At 41.3% G+C, this 19,799-nt stretch overlaps 1 protein-coding gene across 2 annotated transcripts in view; it reads right to left on the reverse strand.

Moving 5' to 3' along the window:
• The window catches only part of Ptpn9 (protein tyrosine phosphatase non-receptor type 9), a 69,423-nt gene that overhangs the window by 11,629 nt on the left and 37,995 nt on the right, over positions 1 to 19,799 (reverse strand). For both annotated transcript variants that reach the window (XM_063243442.1, XM_063243441.1), the window contains 5 exons: positions 19,569 to 19,693; positions 16,862 to 16,967; positions 14,231 to 14,338; positions 11,584 to 11,897; positions 2,600 to 2,693 (listed from right to left, as the gene is read on the reverse strand). In XM_063243442.1, coding sequence (XP_063099512.1) covers positions 2,600 to 2,693; positions 11,584 to 11,897; positions 14,231 to 14,338; positions 16,862 to 16,967; positions 19,569 to 19,693 — 747 coding nt within the window. The remainder of the gene's footprint in view (positions 1 to 2,599; positions 2,694 to 11,583; positions 11,898 to 14,230; positions 14,339 to 16,861; positions 16,968 to 19,568; positions 19,694 to 19,799) is intronic.

Genomic DNA, 19,799 nt, shown 5'->3' on the forward strand with positions numbered 1-19,799 from the left:
CAAAAAAACCAAAAAATATTTTTTGATTTTAAAAATTGAAAAAAAGTAAAAATAAAAGAGATTTACTATTATTTATCATGAAGAATATCAATTTTCAGTACCCTGGTCTCTAATAGCGCCTGACTCTGGGAATTTACATCAGCAATTTCAGAGTGAACATCATGTATTAAAACAGAAAATGACCTCTGGAGACAAGTATCAACCGAGGGGCAAAATGCTGCTATAGAAAGTGTTTGTGTCTTCACCTCAAACTCCTATGAAAATCCTACTCTGCAATGTGATGGCTCTGGGGAACACAGCTTTGTGAGGGGACTAAGCCTCAAGAACCACTGAGATGCATCCCTTACAAAGGGGATTAGAGCCTTCATGAAACACAAGAGCTCTGAAAACACACACAGGTAATGCACATACTAACTGGTTTGACTGTGCCATTCCGTGCATGCATGAGTTTTTGTAAGCATATTTCAAAACATTACATTGTAAGTCATAAATATATACAAATTGATTAATTAAAATAAACAAATATCAAGAAACAAAGTGAGAAAGAATTAATTCTAAAAGTAGAAATACTATTGGAGTAGTTTGTCCCTGAAACTAAATAAGTAATATCCAGAAAAACCAAACCAAATCCGAATCTTCCATTTACTGTGGAAATAAAACCTCTGCTAGTATTTGCAGTAAGGAAACCACAAATCAGGCAAAGATATTCAAATAAACTATAGGATAACTAGAATAGTTTCCTGGTCTCAGGATTCACTTCTTTATGTATTTTCTGTCTATTACAATGCCAGGCACACTTCTACAGAGTGGACACAGAGCAGTCAACAAAACAGATAAACACAACCCAACCAGGGAACTTCCATCTTTTAAAGCATGTACAATGACAATCTCAGGTCCTAGCCAAACACTAAGCTAACACTCCGGCATAGAAACCCTTTGCAAGTACCCGTGTCAAGAGAAATCAAAACTATGATCTTAGGATACCAAACCTCACATCCATATATGGTCAAATACAATGATTTCTCCAAATATCATCTGCAAAAGCATGAGCAGAAGGGGGCGGGACGGGGATGTAACAAATGAGTATCATGTTCATAGGGCCAAAATTTAAACTCCTTTCCTTTGAAATAGCAACCTTGGGGCTGGGGATTTAGCTCAGCGGCATAAGCGCCTGTCTTGCAAGCAGGCAGTTGTGAGTTCAATCCCTGGTACCCATAAAACGGAAAAAGACAAAAAAAAAAAAAGAAATAGCAACCTTAATCAATTATTTTTTGATGCTATAGGACACCAGAAAATACTGGCATAGCAAAAGGAAATAAAGAAATACAATGCCCATTTAGATGTTCACCTAATTTAGAACACCATAAATTTAGAAGTAGTTATAAACAGGTTACATTTCAAGAGAATTTTTTAAAGGGATAAATAAATGATTTTGATATATAGGATGCCTGAGGTGCAAGATGAATGAAAATTAAAAACTAATCTATAGGTTACTTCGTTTTTGGTACTGGGGATTGCACTCATGACCTCAGGCTTGCCAGGCAGGCACTTGTGCCACTGAGCTAAACCCCCAGGCTTATAGGTTAATTTTAAATCCTAATAGGTTTTTCTAATTTAGAACACTTGCCAGTGATGATACTGTGATACTTAAAGACAATGTACACGGCAAAACCATGCCAGACTGACTTTCAAAGCAGTTCAAATGATGGCTGAGACACTCATGTTATAGATGCATGTGAAGAGTAAAGCTTCACTAAATATCTCTATTAATACATGTATTTTTTAACAGCACAGATGTCAAACTGATACATTAAATAACATAGTTATCCAGCTGATTTATGTATCCATGCTGGGATTATAGACATGTGCCACCATGCCCAGCTTTCAACATGCCTTTATAACAAAGCAAAAAAAGCAGAAATGACCCAGTGTTTACTAGCCCCACAATATACCAGACCTTGTATTGTGAGTGTTCACATAAAGAATTTCATTTATAAGCCACACATGGTGGTACATGCCTGTGACCCTAGTACTCTGGGAGGCTGAGGCAGGAATATAGCAAGTTCAAGCCAGCTTGGGCAACGTGGCAAGAAAGTGTCTTAAAATTTAAAAAAAATGATGAGTTGATGTTGTGCAGTGTGAAGGCCCTGTGTTAAATCCCTAGTATAAAAAAGAAAAAAACTCATTCACTTTAATCACTTGTGACTCAGTACTATTGGGTGTCTAGGATCAGAACTCAAACTTCATTTTCCTGGATGGTTTCCTGGTTCTTTTTCTATTCTGTTGCAGTGATGGCAAACCTTTTAGAGGCCAAGTGCCATTTAAAAGCTTGGACAGGTCATGGTTAATGAGTCATGGCTTGTGATGTCATCACTTGGTGCTGGTATACCTCCCAACCACGTATAAAGTCCCTACATGCACTGTTACCCTATGCTTGGCTATTGGAATGACATGGTTCACAAGCCAAGAGACAGCTCTGCGTGGCTGCTGTGGCATGTGTGCCACAGGTTCATCACCAATGGATTAAAGTATCAATACGTTTCACTTTGGAAGAGGCTTACTTCCCCACAGTGCTCCAAATAAGACTGCATCTGTCTACCTGAGTGTGGCCACTTCGTTTTGTCAGCTTCACTCGAGTTTGATCCAAGCAGGGGACATCTCGATAACGGTTCTTCTCTAGGTTTTCTGGAGACCTAAAGGAAATGAAGCAGACAAGGAAAATTTAGGAAAAAGTAAGGATGGTGTGGTGGCACACACCTGTAATCCACGCAGTTTGGGAGGCTGAGCAGGAAGATCACAAGTTCAAGGCTAGTCTGTGTTACCTAGCAATAATACTGTCTCAAAATTTACAGTGGTGCTAGTATGTGTGTGTGCATACATACATATACACAAGGGGTGGCAATGTAAAAAGCTGGGCATCAATCCCTGCTGGGATAGAATGTGGAGTTCCTCACTCTAGTGTACATGGCTCCTCATCATTCGACTTCATTTTCTTTTTGTGCTAGGTATTAAACTCAGGGCTTCAGGCATACTAAGCATGTGCTCTACCACTAAGTCACACCTCAGCCCTGGTCTAGCCTTTTTATACATATACACTGCTAACAGAAAAGTGAGAGGGAACCCACACAGACTAGGACAGAGGTCTGCACTGTTGAGGGGGTCTGCTATAACAAATACCCAAAAGCCAGAGCAGCTTTGGATGTGGTAAGGAGCAAGTGTGGGAGAGATGTGGAGGCACATGCTATGCAGAGCAGTCCGCAGTGCCACCAACAGAGCAGCAAGGGCCATTCTAGTGAGGCTCAGAGGAAAGTTTCCATCAAAGCCTTGGTCTTAGAGTCAGAGACTGTAATCAGAAATGCAGATAAAGGCTTCTCTGATCAGGCAGAGCACCAAAGCCAGTCTAGCTGCACATAACCATTTTATTATTTATTTATAAAAAGAAGCTCAAAATCAATTTCTTTCTTCTCTCTTTTTCTCTCTTTGGCCCTTCTCCTCACTCTTCTCTGTATTAGGAGCTGGACCCAGGGCCTCATACATGCAAGGTAACCAACCCCAGCTCTGTTTTAAAAATTGTATTTTGAAGCCGGGCATAGTGGCACATGCCTATAATTCCGGCATTGGGAAAGCTGAAGCAGGAGAATCATTTCGAGTTCAAGGCCAACCTATCTACAAAGTGAGTTCAAGGCCAGCCTGAACCACATAGTGAAGCTCTATCTCCAAAAGACAAAAAGAAAAATTGTATTTTGTGTGGGGCACGATGGAGCATGCCTAGAGTCCCAGCACTCCGACAGCTGATGCAGGAGGATCACTGTAAGTCTGAGACCAGCCGGGGCTCCACTGTGAGTTCAAGCCCTGCCTGAACTGCATAGCATGACCCTGTCTCAAAAAATAAAATTCCCAGACTAGCCTCAAATTTGCAATCCTCCTGACTCAGTCTCTCAAATAGCTGGGACTGCAAGTGTGTATCATTATACTCAGGTAAAATAAATCTCTAAATTCCATTTTAACACGATGGACTGACCCCACTGGGGCTGGGGATTTAGCTCAGCAGCATAAGCACCTGCCTTGCAAGCAGGTGGTTGTGAGTTCGATCCCTGGTACCGATTAAAAAAAAAAAAAAATGACCCCACTCTATCCAGCAGCTTTTCTGAAATGCATTAAAGAAACTATTCAATACAGAGTCAAAGAGCAACAGTGGAGACATCAGCAGACAGAGATTTTAACCTGTTTTGGCAGAAAGAAGAGATGAGCAGATTTGGAAGACTTGGTCAAATGCAAGAAGCTAGGGCCTAAGAAGTACTGATGAAAAGCAAAAACAACACCCTGGAAGATAAGATAAAACAAAAGGGTAAAACAGAAAAAATTTAGCACTTGCGAGGCTGAGGCAGGAAGGAGGGTTGCTGCAAATTCGAGGCCAGCTGGTGTTACAAAGTGAATTCAAGGCCAGCCTGAACTATATAGTGAAACTCTGTCTCAAAAAGAATAAACAAATAAACAAACAAAACCACAATTAGGAGCCGGGCGTGGTGGCTCATGCCTGTAATCCCAGCACTGGGAAAGCTGAGGCAGGAGGATGGTTGTGAGTTCGAGATCAGCCTAGGCTACAAAGTGAGCTCAAGGCCAACCTGAACTGCATAGCAAAGACCCTGTTTCAAAAAGAGAAAAAAAAAAAAAAAAAAAAAACACACTAAGAAATGAAAACCCAAATGTTCCATAGTTATAATCACTGCTCCATTCTCCCTGTTCTGTTTTATACTATGTTCATATTTGGGCTTGTATCCTGTCTCACATGCAAGAGAATACAGCAGTCTTATCAGGAGAATTCTGTCATCTGGTGTTGTCTAACAGGCTGTTTGATCATTTCAACTTGAAGCTCATCTATCCCAACAATTTCCAAGCAACCCTGTAGGACACTAAACCTAAGTGAAGGACCCTGTACCTAAGTGAAAACCAACAACAAATAAAGATCTCACACATCTAATAATCCTAGCACTTGGGAGGCAGAGGCAGGAAGACTGCTAAGAATTCGAGGCCTCCCTGGGTTACACAGTAAATTCAAGATCAAGGCCACCACTACATAGCAAGACTCTGTTTCAAACCCCTCCAAAAAAAACAGTCCTAGAAATGGAGAACACAGACCTTCAGATTAAAAAAATCCATCAAGCACCCAACATCATGAATTAAAACAATGGACTCACACCAAAGCCTATCCACTGAAAAATTTTTAAATTGAAAAGATTAAATGTCCAGGAAAGGAAAAACAAAAACACAACAGATTAGTTAAAAAGACTAAGAAGGAACAGAATAATAGACTACTCATGGCATCACTGTAAAAGCTCTGAGGCACAATTATTTCAAATATAGAAATCTATGCTTAGCAAAATGCTGTACAAATGAAGAAAGAATAAATATGAGATCAAAAAGCAAGACCACCAGGAAAGCAGAAAAGCTGCAGGATGAAAGAGGTGTAGATCGAGGCTACAGCTTAGACTGGAGCCAAAGAACAGAAAGTTTTGAAGTCAGGGCTCTAGGAATAAAATGAAACCAAATGAGTATCTGACGCATTTGATCATTGAAAAGTAATGACAGTATAAAATAAATCTTATTCAGCACACAATGATGAGGACAAGTATACAAAAAGCAAATGAAAAATTTAAGTTAGTCCAGAAGAAACAAAAAATAGATGTGATACGAGTAATATGTTTGATCATTTCACAGTGGGTCACTTAATCTCTGCAATTAAAAAAAAAATGAAAACTGTAAGGTACATAAACGATTACTCTTTTCTTTTTTTTTACATCTACATTGGCTCAGCAAAACAATTACTCTTGATCTGATTAAAATTATGTAGCCTACTATAAGCCTTGTGTGATGGTACACACCTGGAATTCCAGCTACACAGGAGATTGAGACTGGAGGATGTTAAGTTTGAGCTCTGCCTGGGTAATTCAGCAAGACCCTGTCTCAAATTAAAAGGCTGAAGATGTAGTAAAGTGGCAGAGCACCCATCAGTTCAGTCGCTAGAAAAATAAATAAATAAATAAATAAATAAAGCATATAGTTAAATTGGGGAAATAAAAAAGAACAGCTACAGAAGTGAAAAATTAGCTGGGTGTGATGGTGCACACTATACTCACAATTGCCCAGCTACTCAGAAAGCTGAGACAATAGGATCCCTTGAGTCAATAAGCCAGAGTCCAGCTTGGGCCACACAGTGTAAAAAGAGTTCAAAATGGGGCTGGGGATTTAGCTCAGCAGCATAAGTGCCTGCCTGGCAGGGCAAGGTGATCAGTTCAATCCCCCATACCAAAAAAAAAAGTTCAAAATGAAAAACTATAGGCAACAGAATTGTGAGCAAGGCAGGAGACTCATGTCCATTCTGTCATTGTTTTTTTTTTTTCTTTTTTCTTTTCTGTAGGTTTATTTTATTTTATTTTAAAGAGAATAAAACTAAACAGAATAAAGCCAATCCAAACAAAACAGTGCCATGTGCAGGCCGTTGTGGGAAGAACCAGATGTCAACCTTTTCCCATGAGTGGGTGCCATTTGTGGACTGTGGGGGAGAACAAGAAGCCAAGCCCTTCCTGGAAGTAAGCACCATGCATAAGCCACTCGAGGGAGAACCAGACACCAGCCTTTTCCTGTGACTCAGTGCCATTTGTAGGCTGTCGGGGACGAGAACAAGAAGCCAATAAGAACACAGCGCCATGCATGGGCCACTGAGGCCAATGCCTTCCAGTGTATGGGCTGGGAGACCAGAAGAGCCAAGGTTCGACACCCTCTACTCCCATAAGTAACCGGCTGATCCAGAGAAACACAGGCTGCAATGATAGCTATTGAGGTTGCTTGTAGTGTTTAGTGTTACTTTGCAGGTCTAAAGCTGGTAGTAGTCTGATCACCTATTCAGAGGATAACAATAAGCAATGTAGCATCTCTGGGGGAACCTCCTTCTGACGGTGGCAGGCACTGTTAATTCCCTATTAAAGATTAAAAAAAAAAAAAAAGACAAAAAAACCAAACCAATGAATGCAATAAAAACTTCAAAACAAGATAGTAGTAAATCAAGACTGGGGATTTAGCTTAGTGGCACAAACACAAGCCTGGCAAGTGCGAGGTCGTGAGTTCAATCCCCAGTACTGCCAAAAAAACCAAACAAACACGATAGTAGTAAATCCAAAATGGCTACCATAATGTATCTTGTTATCTTTGAAACAGCTGCTGGCCATGCCATCAGATATAATAAAATCAAACAAGACAAAACACAATAAAACCCAACCAAAAAAACAATGAAAATGACACAGGACTTCAAAACAAGATTAATAGGCTGGGGATCAGTTCAGCGGCATAAATGCCTGCCTGGTAAGCACAAGGTTATGAGTTCAATCCCCGATACCAAAAAAGAAAAAGAAACAGCAAGTTGGCTTGCAGTCAGGCTTCAAAGGCCAAGTCTGTCAAAACAAGATAATAGGAAATCAATAGTGACCACCACAATGCCTCTCGTTATCATCAATATAGCTGCCCCTAACATCAGACACAATAAAGTCAAGCAAAACAGGACAGAATAAAACCAATCAGTTTTTTTCTTTACACTGTTTGGTTTTAAAAAATTATTTGCATATATCATCAATGTCAACATCATGGTTGTGACACTACACTAGAGATTTGAAAGATGTAACCACAGGGGAGAAGTGTGGAAAGGGTAAATGTGATCTTTTTACATTACTTCTTGTAACTGCATTTGAATCTATAATAGCCTCATAATAAAAAGTTTAATTTTAGGGGCTGGGGATTTAGCTCAGCGGCATAAGCGCCTGCTTTCCAAGCAGGCAGTCGTGAGTTCGATCCCTGGTACCGATAAAAACGAAAAAGACCAAAAAAAAAAAAAAAAAAAAAAAAAAAAAATCCAATGGAAAAAAAAAGTTTAATTTTGGGAAATGCATATCAAAACTCATTAAGATTCCATCTCACTCCAATCAGAATGGCTGTCAAGATATAATCTTGTAATAAATGCTGAGGAGGCTATGGGAAAAAAGAAACCCTTTCGTACTGCTGGTGAGAATGTAAATTAGTATGGCTACTATATGGAAATCAATACAGAAGTTCCCAAAAAACTATAAATGGAGTTACTCTGTGAACCAGCTATACCACTCCTTGTTATGTATGCAAAGGGATTAAGGTCAGCATACTATAGCGAGACCTGCACACCCATGTCTATGGCAGCACAGGTCACAAAGGCCAGGGTATTCAACCAGTCAGGTGATCATCAATAGTAATGGATAAAATCAAATGTGGTTAAAAAAAAAAAAAAATCAAATGTGGTATACACACACAATGGAGTGTATATACCCCATCCATAAATGAGTGTGCATATACTTACCTATAAAAAAAGAATGAAATTTAGTTATTTGCATAAAATGGATGGATTGCACATTATGATGTAGTTCTCCCTAGTAGATGGAATCTAAAAAGATGAAAAAAAAAAAAAAAAAAAAAGATGATGAAGAAGTAGAAAAAAAACTTACCAGACAACAGAAGGGGAACAAGGGAACAAGGTGGGGTGGGGGTGTGTGTGAGTGGGTAACAGGGATGACTATGATCAAAATACACACACTGAAAGAAAAAAAAACGTGAAACTGGGGAGGAACAGGACAAGGGAGATGATGGGGGTGATTAAAGTATGTTAATAGCATACTCAAGTCTACCAAAATGAAACTCACTGAACTGTACAGCCAGTATGTACTAGTAAAAAATGTGAGGAAGGAAACGGGTCAAAAAAGTATAATTAAAAAAAACAAATAGGAGGGGGTTCCTGAGATATAGCTCAGTGGCATAAGAGCCTGCCTGGCAAGTGTAAGGTCCTGAGTTTCATTCCCAGTACCAAAAAAAAAAAAGCTGTAGCTGGCGTGGTGGCACACCTCTAATCTCAACACATAGGATGCTGAGGCACCCACACAGTGAGTTTAAGATCAGGGCGAACTAGACAGTGGGACCTTGGTCTCAAAAAATAAAAAAATTCACAAAACCATATGGGGAGGAGACAAAACGGTCGGAAAAGCTTCTTGTTCCCCAGCCTTGTGGGCTATAATAAATACTCGAACATACCTCTCATAACCAGAGTCCTGAGGAAAGCGGGGCGCTTTTACAGGAGTTAGCATTCAGGAGCCTTGGTATAAGACACAGGCTGATGAGGACCCTGCATCTCTACCAGCCAGTGGAGACTCTACTATTCAACAAAGAGGCAAGATGAAGAAGTTGTGTCATCAGTCGGGGCACACAGTCTGTCACACAGCAGCTGGTTTGGGTGATGCAAAGCAGACAACTCTAATCTGAGGGAGCACAGAGGCACTGCAGCCAGTCAGGAATTCCTGACTGCATGCTCCCTGCTCTCAGACACTTCTTCCGTTCAAGACTGGGAAAGAAATCTGATATAAAGAGGTCCTGAGTGGACAGCAGGGGACAAAGCTGTGTTAGAGAAAAAGCACACTTGGCCATATTGGAACCTAGGATGCTGGGAAAGAAAGCAACCTGCTCGCCTCCCTAGTAAGCAGCCATGAGCCTACCGAGCGTGTGGGCTGAGAATCAAACATCCCATCCTGCTCCCCCCCCCCCGCCCCCGCCATTAGCAAATAGGAGCCAGAGGTCTCAGCATTTCTTGGGAGGCTGACCATATGCAATACAGCAAATATGGGGGATTTCCTTCTACCTTCTCTTTGAAGGTAAATATTGTTATCATTGCTTTGCTTTGTTCTGGTTAACTGTATTGCTCTATTCAATATTCTTTTTTGATAAGTTCTATAATGTTTTGCATTTGGTTTGATTTTGCTATACTTGATTGAATGGACAACTAATATGAAGATAATGAGATATACTATGGTACCTATTACTGTTATCCTGGTAACCTGCTGTGACGTTCTATACTAATTTCACTGCATTGTCTCAATTGGCTTTGTCCTGTCTTATTCTGTTGTATTTTACTACATTCAAATAAACAAAAAATTAAAAAAAAAAAAAAAAAGGAAAGCACACTCCCCCACTTCCCTTTCTCATATGTGCTCTCTTTTCCTTTCAATACTATTACATTTTTTTCATAGTACTAAGGATTGAACCCAGGAGCACTCCATCTCTGAGCTAGTTTCTCAGTCCTTTCTTTAAATTTTGAGGCAGGGTCTAAGTCACCCACACTGGCTTCCGAGTGGCGATCCTTCCGCTTTTAGCCTCTCAAGTAGCTAGGACCTCAGGCATGTGCCACGACATTGGGACTACTCTTACTGTCTCTGCACTTTCCCTCCCTGTGCTTGGAATCAAACCAAGGACCTTGCATATCCCAGCTCAGAGCGCTGCCAACAAGATCTGTGCCCCAGCCCCGTCTTTGCACTTCTGTCCCAATCACCTCTACTCGGTCTCTGAACACATTATTTGCCTCTTTCCTTTGCATCTTCTTCATAGACACTGAGGGAGCTAGACAGAATGCTGAGGGACAGTGTGCTGACAAAATCACGGAGTAGACCACAGGCTCCCAGTCACACATTATGCACAGGGAAGCAGAAGGGAACAACTATGTCACCCAGAGGAGGGACTTCTGGCTAAGGTGGAATCTGAGCTTCATACCCACTGGGACCGCTTCCCTAAATTCCAATAGAGCTCATTAGTTGGAGAAAATGGTATTTTTGCTGCAGTTGATTAAAATCTCATAAGACATAGTAGAGCAACATTTTTTTTAAAAAATGAGCTATTGCCAACAGCAACAAATCAGTCACAAATCAGAGGAACAGATTAGCAGATAGTTTTGAGGTAGGATTTAGTCAAAAGAAACATTTCAAGGGCCTGGGATTTAGCTCATCCGTGTAAGCACCTGCTTGGCTGCTAGAGGTTATGAGTTTGATCCCCGGTATCAAAAAAAAAGAAAAGAAAAGAAAAGAAAAAAAGATCCTAATAAGTTAAGTTCCTAAGAAACAATTTTCTCTTCTGACCATGGATTCTTTGAAATGCGCCAGCCCAGTGTTTCAACATGTAACATTTTATTCTAACCTTGGGTAAGCTCTGGGCAGAAACTGAATAGATCAGAGCTACCTGAGGCCAGGAATACAAAGAAGCCCATTTTGAGTCTTTCTTTTTAATATCTGCATTTCAGGAAAATATCCAAAGACAAGTCTATTACTAAACTTACAGTAATTCAATGCTGATACCAAACACCTCTGGAACTGACAGCATGGGGCATGGCAGCAAGCACCAAAAGAGGAGCCAGCCTTTCTGAACAAGAGCTGTCACCTGTGATGCCACTCCCTAACACAAAGAAGAGCCTCTGTCAAGGATGGTGGGCTAGGGACATAGCTCAGCAGTAAAAGCACCTGCCTGGCAAGCACAAGGTCCTGAATTTGATTCCCAGTACCCCAAAAAATAGTTAAAAAAAAAAAAAAAAAAGAATCCAAAGCAAGGTCCTGAGTTCGATTCCCAGTACCAAACCAAACAAAACAAAACGAAACCAAAAAAAAAAAAAACAAACAAACAAAAAAAACCCCAAAAAACTGATAATTAAGAATGGACCATGTCTCTGCATCTTAGGGAACGTCAGTGACTACTTACATGGAACAGTGGAAAGTGCCAACCGGGTTCTGCCGACAAATGTCCTCGTACTCTTCATAGATCCCTTGCTTCTGCCTGCTGTTAACATAGTCCACTAGCTCGTGGATGGTCATGGCATGGGGACCTGGGACATGCACTGAGTCCCAGTCTAAGGCGCACAGGATCTCATCAAAGGGATCTGGGTGGCCATTCACCTGGGGCAGGAATTGGAAATTCCACGTGGCAAGGTTGATTCTGACGTACCCACCCAGGTTTTCTGGAAGGCACTCCCTGGGCAAGTGCTGGGTAACCTCAGATGACTTTAATATCTGAATCTGCAAGGCCAGAAAGAACATGTGAGTATGGGGGAGGGGAGTGACACACAGAGAGTGAAGAACAAATATGCTGGCATTAGCTTTGGGGAATGGGATGAAATTTGCTTGAAATACACAATGTGATCAGAAAATAACGTAAATGCTTAAGAGTTTTTTAAAATTTGTTAAAGGACATATTACTATTAATCTCCCTTTAAAAAAAAAAAAAAAAAAAACTCCCTCTTGCTTCAAATACACTTATCCCATTGTTTTCTCTATTTGCTGAAGCAGTTTTGGAAGTTTCCCTCCTATCTTTAGTTATGCTATCCTGGTTGCCTCAGTATCCTAAACTGATTCAAAATACGATCTTCCATGGTCATTCTGACTCTAGGGAAGAGCCAGAAGTCACCCAGTGCCACAGCAGGTGAATAAAGTAAATGAAAACACAAGGTAATGTTTTTATAAGCTTGCCTTTCTGTTGGATGGCACTTGGCAGAACCACTCACTATATTTTTTAATGATACTTTCTAAAGACACTCATGAAAGAAGGCTTTTAGTACAGTGTCAGAAAGTGACAAAAATGATGGGTAAATGTGTTTGAAGTGAACGGGACTATTTGGAGGGGGATTAATGATAATGTGCCTTTCATTGAAATGCATTTTTCAAATTCAAATTTAAACATCCACCATTTACTTTGATCACCTCTTGTACTATGCATAAAAGAAGCACACTGTCCAGTTCCAATACCTTGTTAAAAAAAAAAAAAAGAAGCAGACTGTAACTCATCTGCCTATAGTTAAAAGTCCTGTGAATTCTCAGATAAAAGTCTGAATTCACAGAACATCTAACATTTATTCCTGGAATTAGGGGCCCTGGTACAGATCTCCCAAAAAAAGGGATAATGAGCAAAGGCTGCTCAACACCATCACACACTGGCACTTTGCTCTCTTGCCACTGATAACGTGTAGGGAATGTTATTTTTGTTAGCCCCATACAAAGGCAACCAGTTCTTGGTCTTCAGTTGCATTTTATTCTCAGGTTGGTATGGGTGTTCAAAGACATTTCTATCCACACAAGACAGGGCTAGTCCCCAGTAGAGGGAGGCCAGGAAAAATCCTAGATAAGTAATCATAATACTTCATTCTGTTCTCTGCTTGGACTCAGCCATGCTGAGCCTCGATAGCCTCATGAATTCTCCCTGGAATCTCTGAGGAGTGGGAATGCTACCTCCTCCTGGAAATCCCTCCTTTCCTCCTCTGCCTCTGCAGGAAGCCCTTGCCAACAAATTGAGACTCTCCCTGGGTCTGCAGAATGGCCTGGTCCTCTGTCCCTTCTCTACCCTCTCCCCTGAGCTTTTTTTCCTCCTCAGGACCACCGCTCCTTGCTCCTTGTTCCTTGCTCCAATGGGTAAGGAGAGCCTCACTTAGGTTTAATTCCCAGGCCCAGCTAAGGATCAGGTGCTCTGTGGATTCTTAGTTTAGACATGCACTCATGAGTCCTGTAATTCAGATGCAAGATGTGCCTGAAGAACCCCTAACAGCGCTCTTAGGAGATCTCTCTCCTGCTGAGTCACAGTTCTCTAAGCGCCCTCTGCAGTACCCAAGTCTTCACTTGCCCCTTTGCGACCCAAGTCACCTTAGCCATAAAGACTGCAATGCTCACTTAACTTCATAATTCCTTACCACAATCTCTGCTACTACTTTTCCAAAACAAATTTTTTTGTAATTTATCCTATTATACCAATGTTTCATATACTTTCTCATGAAGGCTGTAATCAGTGGATGAACCATAATCTTTGCAGTCCTGAAACACTCAGGAAATTTAATAAAATTTAAATAATTTGAGTTAAAACTGGAAGCAGTGAGCTGTTTAAGAAAATACGACAGGAATAAAAGTAGGCGGAGATATTATGAAAGAGTCTCCCCTTAAAACTCTAGTGGTTAAAGGAATGGATGTGGTAGTATTAAGTGCTGATTTTGATTCTTGCTTTTTGGGGTTTTTTGATGCTAACTAGAAAGCCAGGGATTGTGTATGTACACACACTCTACCCTACAGCTATACTCTCACATTTAAATGCTGGGAAACACTGGAAGCCTGTGCAACTCTGGTCTACCTGCCCTTAAATACCTCTCTCCAGGATACTCTTCAGCCTCACTAACAGCCAGCTAACAGAGCTGCTCCCAGCACCTGGGGACCTCACAGGAGCTGACTTCACAGTAGATGAATGAAAAAAGAAAGCAGGGAACATGTAAAGGAGCAGAATGGGCTTCAGGAGCCAAGCTCTCAGGAAGGTAGGAAAGGCTGGCAGGATTTCGGCAGTACAGACAGGATGCTCGAAGGTGGGCTCGCCTTACCCTCTCCCGCACTTTGTCCTTCAGGACGCTGATGATGGAGTAGGGAACTCGGAACCAGAAGGGTGCACCCACGATCAGTACCTTTTTCAAGCGGGCTGGAAACGCTCCCTGCAGAGGGAGTAATAAAAGTTAAGCCTCCTAGGGCCAAGGACTCTTGAGCCAGTTTTTCTACAGCCTAATTCAGGTTTTGATAGCAACAAAGAATTTAGTTAAAATAAATAAGTTAGAAGCTGATTCACCTTTAAAAATAATGATGTTAGGGTCATGTTTATTACAAGTGTTATAGAACAAAAACTATGCCCAAATTTTTTCTTTCTTTCTTTTTTTTTTGTGCCAGGGATCAAACACAACCTCGAATTTGCCACTTAAGCCACTGAACTAAACCCCCAGCAAAATTTTCTTTTCTTTTTCTTGATTTTTCCAGACAGTCTCACAAGGTAATTTAGAGGCTGTTCTTAAATTCACTACGTAGCCCAGCTGGCCTCACACTCACACTGATACTCATGCCCCAGTCTTCTTAGTGCTGGGATTACAGGCTCATGCCACCACACCTGACTTATGCTAACTTTTCTGATGAGCAGTTATCCCACACATATCACACATCAGCCTACCTGCATCTATTGCAGAAAGTTGTGTGTGTGTGTGTGTGTCCATATGTGTGGTACTGGGGACTAAATCCAGGGCCTTCACACCAAGCTACACCCGCAGTGCCCAGTGGTTTTGCTGAGACAGGGTCTTGCTAAGTTGCTCAGACTGGACCCAAACTTGCAATCCTCCTGCTTCAGCCACTCTAGAGTACTAGGATTATAAATGCATGCCACTGCCATGCCTAGCAAGTTCTACTCATTAAATTTTTTTTGATATTAAGGATTAAACCCAAGCCTTATACATGCTAGGCAAGCAGCCTTACTACTAAGCTATGTACCCCACCCTTTGTTTGATTTTAAGACAAACCCTTGCTAAACTGCTAACACGGCGTCAAACATGCAATCCTCCTATTTCAACTGCCCAACTAGCTGGGATTATAGGTGTGCACCACTGTTTCCAGGTCTACTTATTAAACTTAAGGGAAAATTAGATTTTGAATAAACTGAACATAAAAGAAATTTCTTCTGTAACTTTTCACTTAGTCTGATGTTTGTGTATGCAGCATTTATTTTTTCACTCATTTCTTCCTCTGGGTATTCATTTATTCAATCAATTAATAAACATAATCTAGGCTGGAGATGCAGCTCAAAGCTAGATGTATTGCTTAGCATGTGCAAGGCCTTTGCTCAATCCCCAGCAGTGCAAATTAAGTAAATTCCTAGATAAATATGATCTGGTGTGGATAAGTAGCAAAGTGGTTCAAAATGGAGATACATAGGACTACACAAACTCAAGGGTGACTGATGGTTCACCCTTTACTCAGGGCTCTGTATCACTCAGCCATCGGTATCCCAACCCTGCTTGGGAATGGGATTCCATGCACTAAGCTGGCATTCTAACTCCTGTAGAGCCAAATAAACAGGACACTGGTTAAAAAATCTCCTACTCCATTCTCTTATTTCTTCTTCCTTTTTTGAGACAGGGTCTCACTATAAAGTCCAGGCTGGCCTTGAGCTCACATTGTATGTAACCCATGTTGGTCTCAAACTCATAGTGATCCTCCCACCCCAGGCTCCCATCCTACTCTATTCTTATTGAATCTACTCTTGTTGCTACTTCTATGAGCCTAATTCTCAAGCTGGTGTGTTACTCTTCATCGTGTTCTGTTACTCTTCAGTTCTATAGTCTGAGAACTCACATGCTCCCTTCATGGAGAATACACAGCATCCACATTGAAAAGGGTCTATTTAAGAAAGTCTAAGAACCTGTATCTGCCATTAAAGATGCAATAATTTATTTCAGATTCTAAATATCAAAAGAGCCCCTTTAAATGCCATAGCAAAAACTAGTTTGGAAAGCTGGGTGTGGTGGTGGATATCTACAATCTCAGCACTCAGGAGACTAAAGCAGGAGAATAGCTCTGAGTTTGAGGCCAGCCTGGGCTACACAGTGAGTTCAGGGTCAAGACCAGGTTCAACTATAAAGGGAGACTCTCTCGAAAAACAAAACAAACAAAAAATAAGCAAACAAAAAGTGAGTTCAAGGCCAGCCTAAACTGCACAGCGAAATCCTATCTCAAAACAAAACAAACCCCCAAAAACTCAAACATAAAAATTTACAATGGCGGGGTAAGTATACTCAAAGGAAAGGGTTGTGGTTTGGGTGGATTAAGGTGTCTTTTACAAATTATTTTGAGAATGTTTACATTCTCCATATTTTTCAAGAATGAAATTAGTTGGGGGGACATGTGACCTTTAAATTGAACACAATGTCTGAAGTTTACATCAACCCTAAGTCTTTTCCCAAAACAATAAAAAGGAAAAAGCCTGGCATTTGAAAGAGAGTAGAAGCTGGGCATGGTGGCACACTCCTGTAATTCCAGCACCCAAGAGGTTGAGGCAGGTGGATCACTGCAAGTGGAGACCCGCCTGGCTACAACGTGCCCCAGGGTCAGTCTGAACTGCATAGTGAGAGCCTGTCTCAAAAAAACAAAAAACAAATAAACAAAAAAAATGAGAGTGGAGAGCATCCTCCCTGGCCTACCTTCAGCAGGCTGAGGACTTTTTTGCCAAGATCCAGCTCAAAGTTGGTGTAATTAGAACCGCACATGTCATAGATAAACACCAGGCCATTCCTCTGCGTCTCAAAGCTGCAAACCAATCATTGAATAAAAACATTTATTCATTGCAAATATTTTATTCAAACCAATACAGATCCTTACTTGCTGTTGACTTGGAACTCTAGAAAATTATGATGAAGAAATTATTTGATTGGACTCTTCATAGGTAGCAACACCTATTTAGAACTGAGCATACACATTCATCATGGTGGCGGGATGGGGCCTGAGGGGTTACTAGAGATGACACCACCCTATCACTGGGCTATATCCCATTCCTTTTTATTTTTTCAGGTCTTACTGATTTGCCCAGGCAGGCCTCAAATTTATAATCCTCCTGTCTCAGATTCCCAAGTAGCTGGGATTACAGGCATGCAAACCATGACTGGCTTTTGTTTGAGATAAGGTCTTGCTATCTAATCCAGACTGAATTCACAATGTAACATCAGGAGGCCTTGAACACATCTTATATTTTAGGCTACCTCAAATTTACATTCCTGCCTCAGGCCTCTTAAAGACTGGGATTACAGGTGTGTACCACGATGTCCTGTTTTTCTTCCCCCTCACTTCATTCTTTTAACAAAATCCAAAACAGAAGTACCCACCCAGGAAATAACATGTTAAAAAATTGCTAATTCTGAGCCAGGCATTGGTGGCGCACTCCTGTAATCCCAGCACTTGGGAGGCTGAGGTAGGAGAATTGTTTGCAAGTTTGAGACCAGCCTGGGATACAAAGTGAGCCCTAGAACAGCCTGAACTGCACAGCGAGACCCTGTCTCAAAAAGACAAAAAAAATAAATAAATAAAAATAAAAAATACTGCTAATTCTAGTCAAACATGGTGGTGGTGGTGGTACAAGTACAAAATCCCAAGCTCAGGAAGCTGACTCAGGAAGCTGACTCAGGAAGCTGAGGCAGAAGCACAGCTGCAAATTCAAGACACACCTAGGCTACATAATGAGTTCAAGAGCAGTTTAACTACAAAGTCTTAAAATACAAAACCAAAGAAATCTAATATTAGCATAAAATCAGTGATATCACAAGGCCATGAATAACTTAGCACATAATTATTGAGACTAGCAGCCAGGCAAGGTGATGTACAATTATAATCCCAGAGTTCTGGGAGGCTGAGGCAGAAGGACCACAAATTTGAGCCCAGCTTCAGCAACTTTTGTGTCTTAGCAAGAGTCTATCTCAAAATAAAAAAAAAATTTTAAAGGAAAAGTATTGATAATAACTTATTAAAGTCACAGTAAAGAATTTTATTTATGACAAGTTGAAGAGGTGAAGGAACCAGTGAGCAAGTTAGGCCTTAAAGCAAAGGCAGGATTCAGTGAAGAGGTGGAGAGAGACGAGACCATTCTGGTTCAAGGCAACAAGGGGAAAAGGAGATTTTCCACTCACTGGGGAGAATTTTTGCTTGGGGAGTCAGGATCAATAATCTGAATGGCCCTGTGCTCCCCAAGTGGAAGTATAGAATTTCTCATCCTCTTTCCTGTGACTGATCATTAGATCTACTTTCCAGAATAAAGATATTCTGAAATGCTTCTGTAATGAATGAAAGACTTTCTCCTCAGAAATCCAGTATTAAGGCTCCTCCTTGGAAGGTTTGGAGAGTGGGAACACTCAGGAAGGTGTGGCCAAGTCCTACTCCTTCCAGTGTGAGTGTGAACACCACAAGAGGCCCACACAGGGCAGTGTAATATTAGCATCATGGCTGCTTATTATCAGGAGGAGGCTGGTTTTATATGCTGAATAAATATAACCCAAGCAAAAATTATCATAAAAATGCTTTTGCAAGGCCAGGCAGGGTGGCATATGCCTATAATTCTAGAACTTGAGAGGCTGAGGCAGGAGGACTGCTGCAAATTCAAAGGCAGCCTGGATAACACACAATAGTCCTATTTTCAGACAAAGAAACTGAGGCCTCAGAAGGGCAAATGCTCTACCCCTAGGATATAATCCTAGGCCTAACTTTTTTGGGGGGGACAGGGTCTCACTAAATTGCCAAGGCTAGCCTTGAACTTCTGATCTTCCAGCTTCAGTCCCCACCAAGCAGCTGGCACAGCAGGTATATCCCACTACACTAGCCCCAGAAGCTTTGCGTGTGTGTGTATCTGTATCTCTTTGTATGTTTGTTTCTTTGAGACAAGGTCTTGCTATGTAGTCCAGATTGGCCTTGAACTCACTATGTAGCCCAGGCTGGCCCTGAACTTGTGGAGGTACTCCTGCCTCAGCCTTCCCAGTGCTGGGAATACAGGCACATGTCTCCACACCTGGCTCCAGAGGTTACTGATAGTAGCAAAAAGAACCAACACTGGTCATTTCCTCCTCTCTCTCCTCCAATAAGCAATTCTTAATGCATTACCAGTTGCTGACAACTGACTTTCTTAGCTTCTGTTACCCTGAAATAGAGCTGAGGTGATGAAGACACAGTATACCCAACATCCTGATAGCACCTTGAAATACACCACACCCCAAGAACATGGGTTGCTTCCTATTGATAGCAATGTGTATCCTCGGGTAGGGAATTGAATCATGTCAAAAAACTGTCCACTGGAGAATTGAATCATGTCAAAAACTGTCACTTTCCTGTCTGGATGTGGGCCACCTACAAGATAACAGCAGTGCTCACCTATCAACAGCTCTGTCCAGCAAGTAAAACAGTGCCTGGAGGACCACGTGTTGGACTGACTTGTGGGGATGGTGCAACCTGGCAGTGAAGAGGGCGATGGAGGCTCCTGTGGGGTCCCGAACATTCTAGAGCAAAGAAAGCAGGAAATATTCAAAAGTCAAATGGGAAATGCAATTGTCACTAAGGTTTCTACCCTGAAGAACACTTGCTGCATGAAGAGAAGGGTACTGG

Source organism: Cavia porcellus, unplaced genomic scaffold (genome assembly GCF_034190915.1).
Source record: "Cavia porcellus strain 051 isolate PalLab524CR breed Dunkin Hartley unplaced genomic scaffold, mCavPor4.1 scaffold_38, whole genome shotgun sequence".
NCBI lineage: Eukaryota > Metazoa > Chordata > Mammalia > Rodentia > Caviidae > Cavia > Cavia porcellus.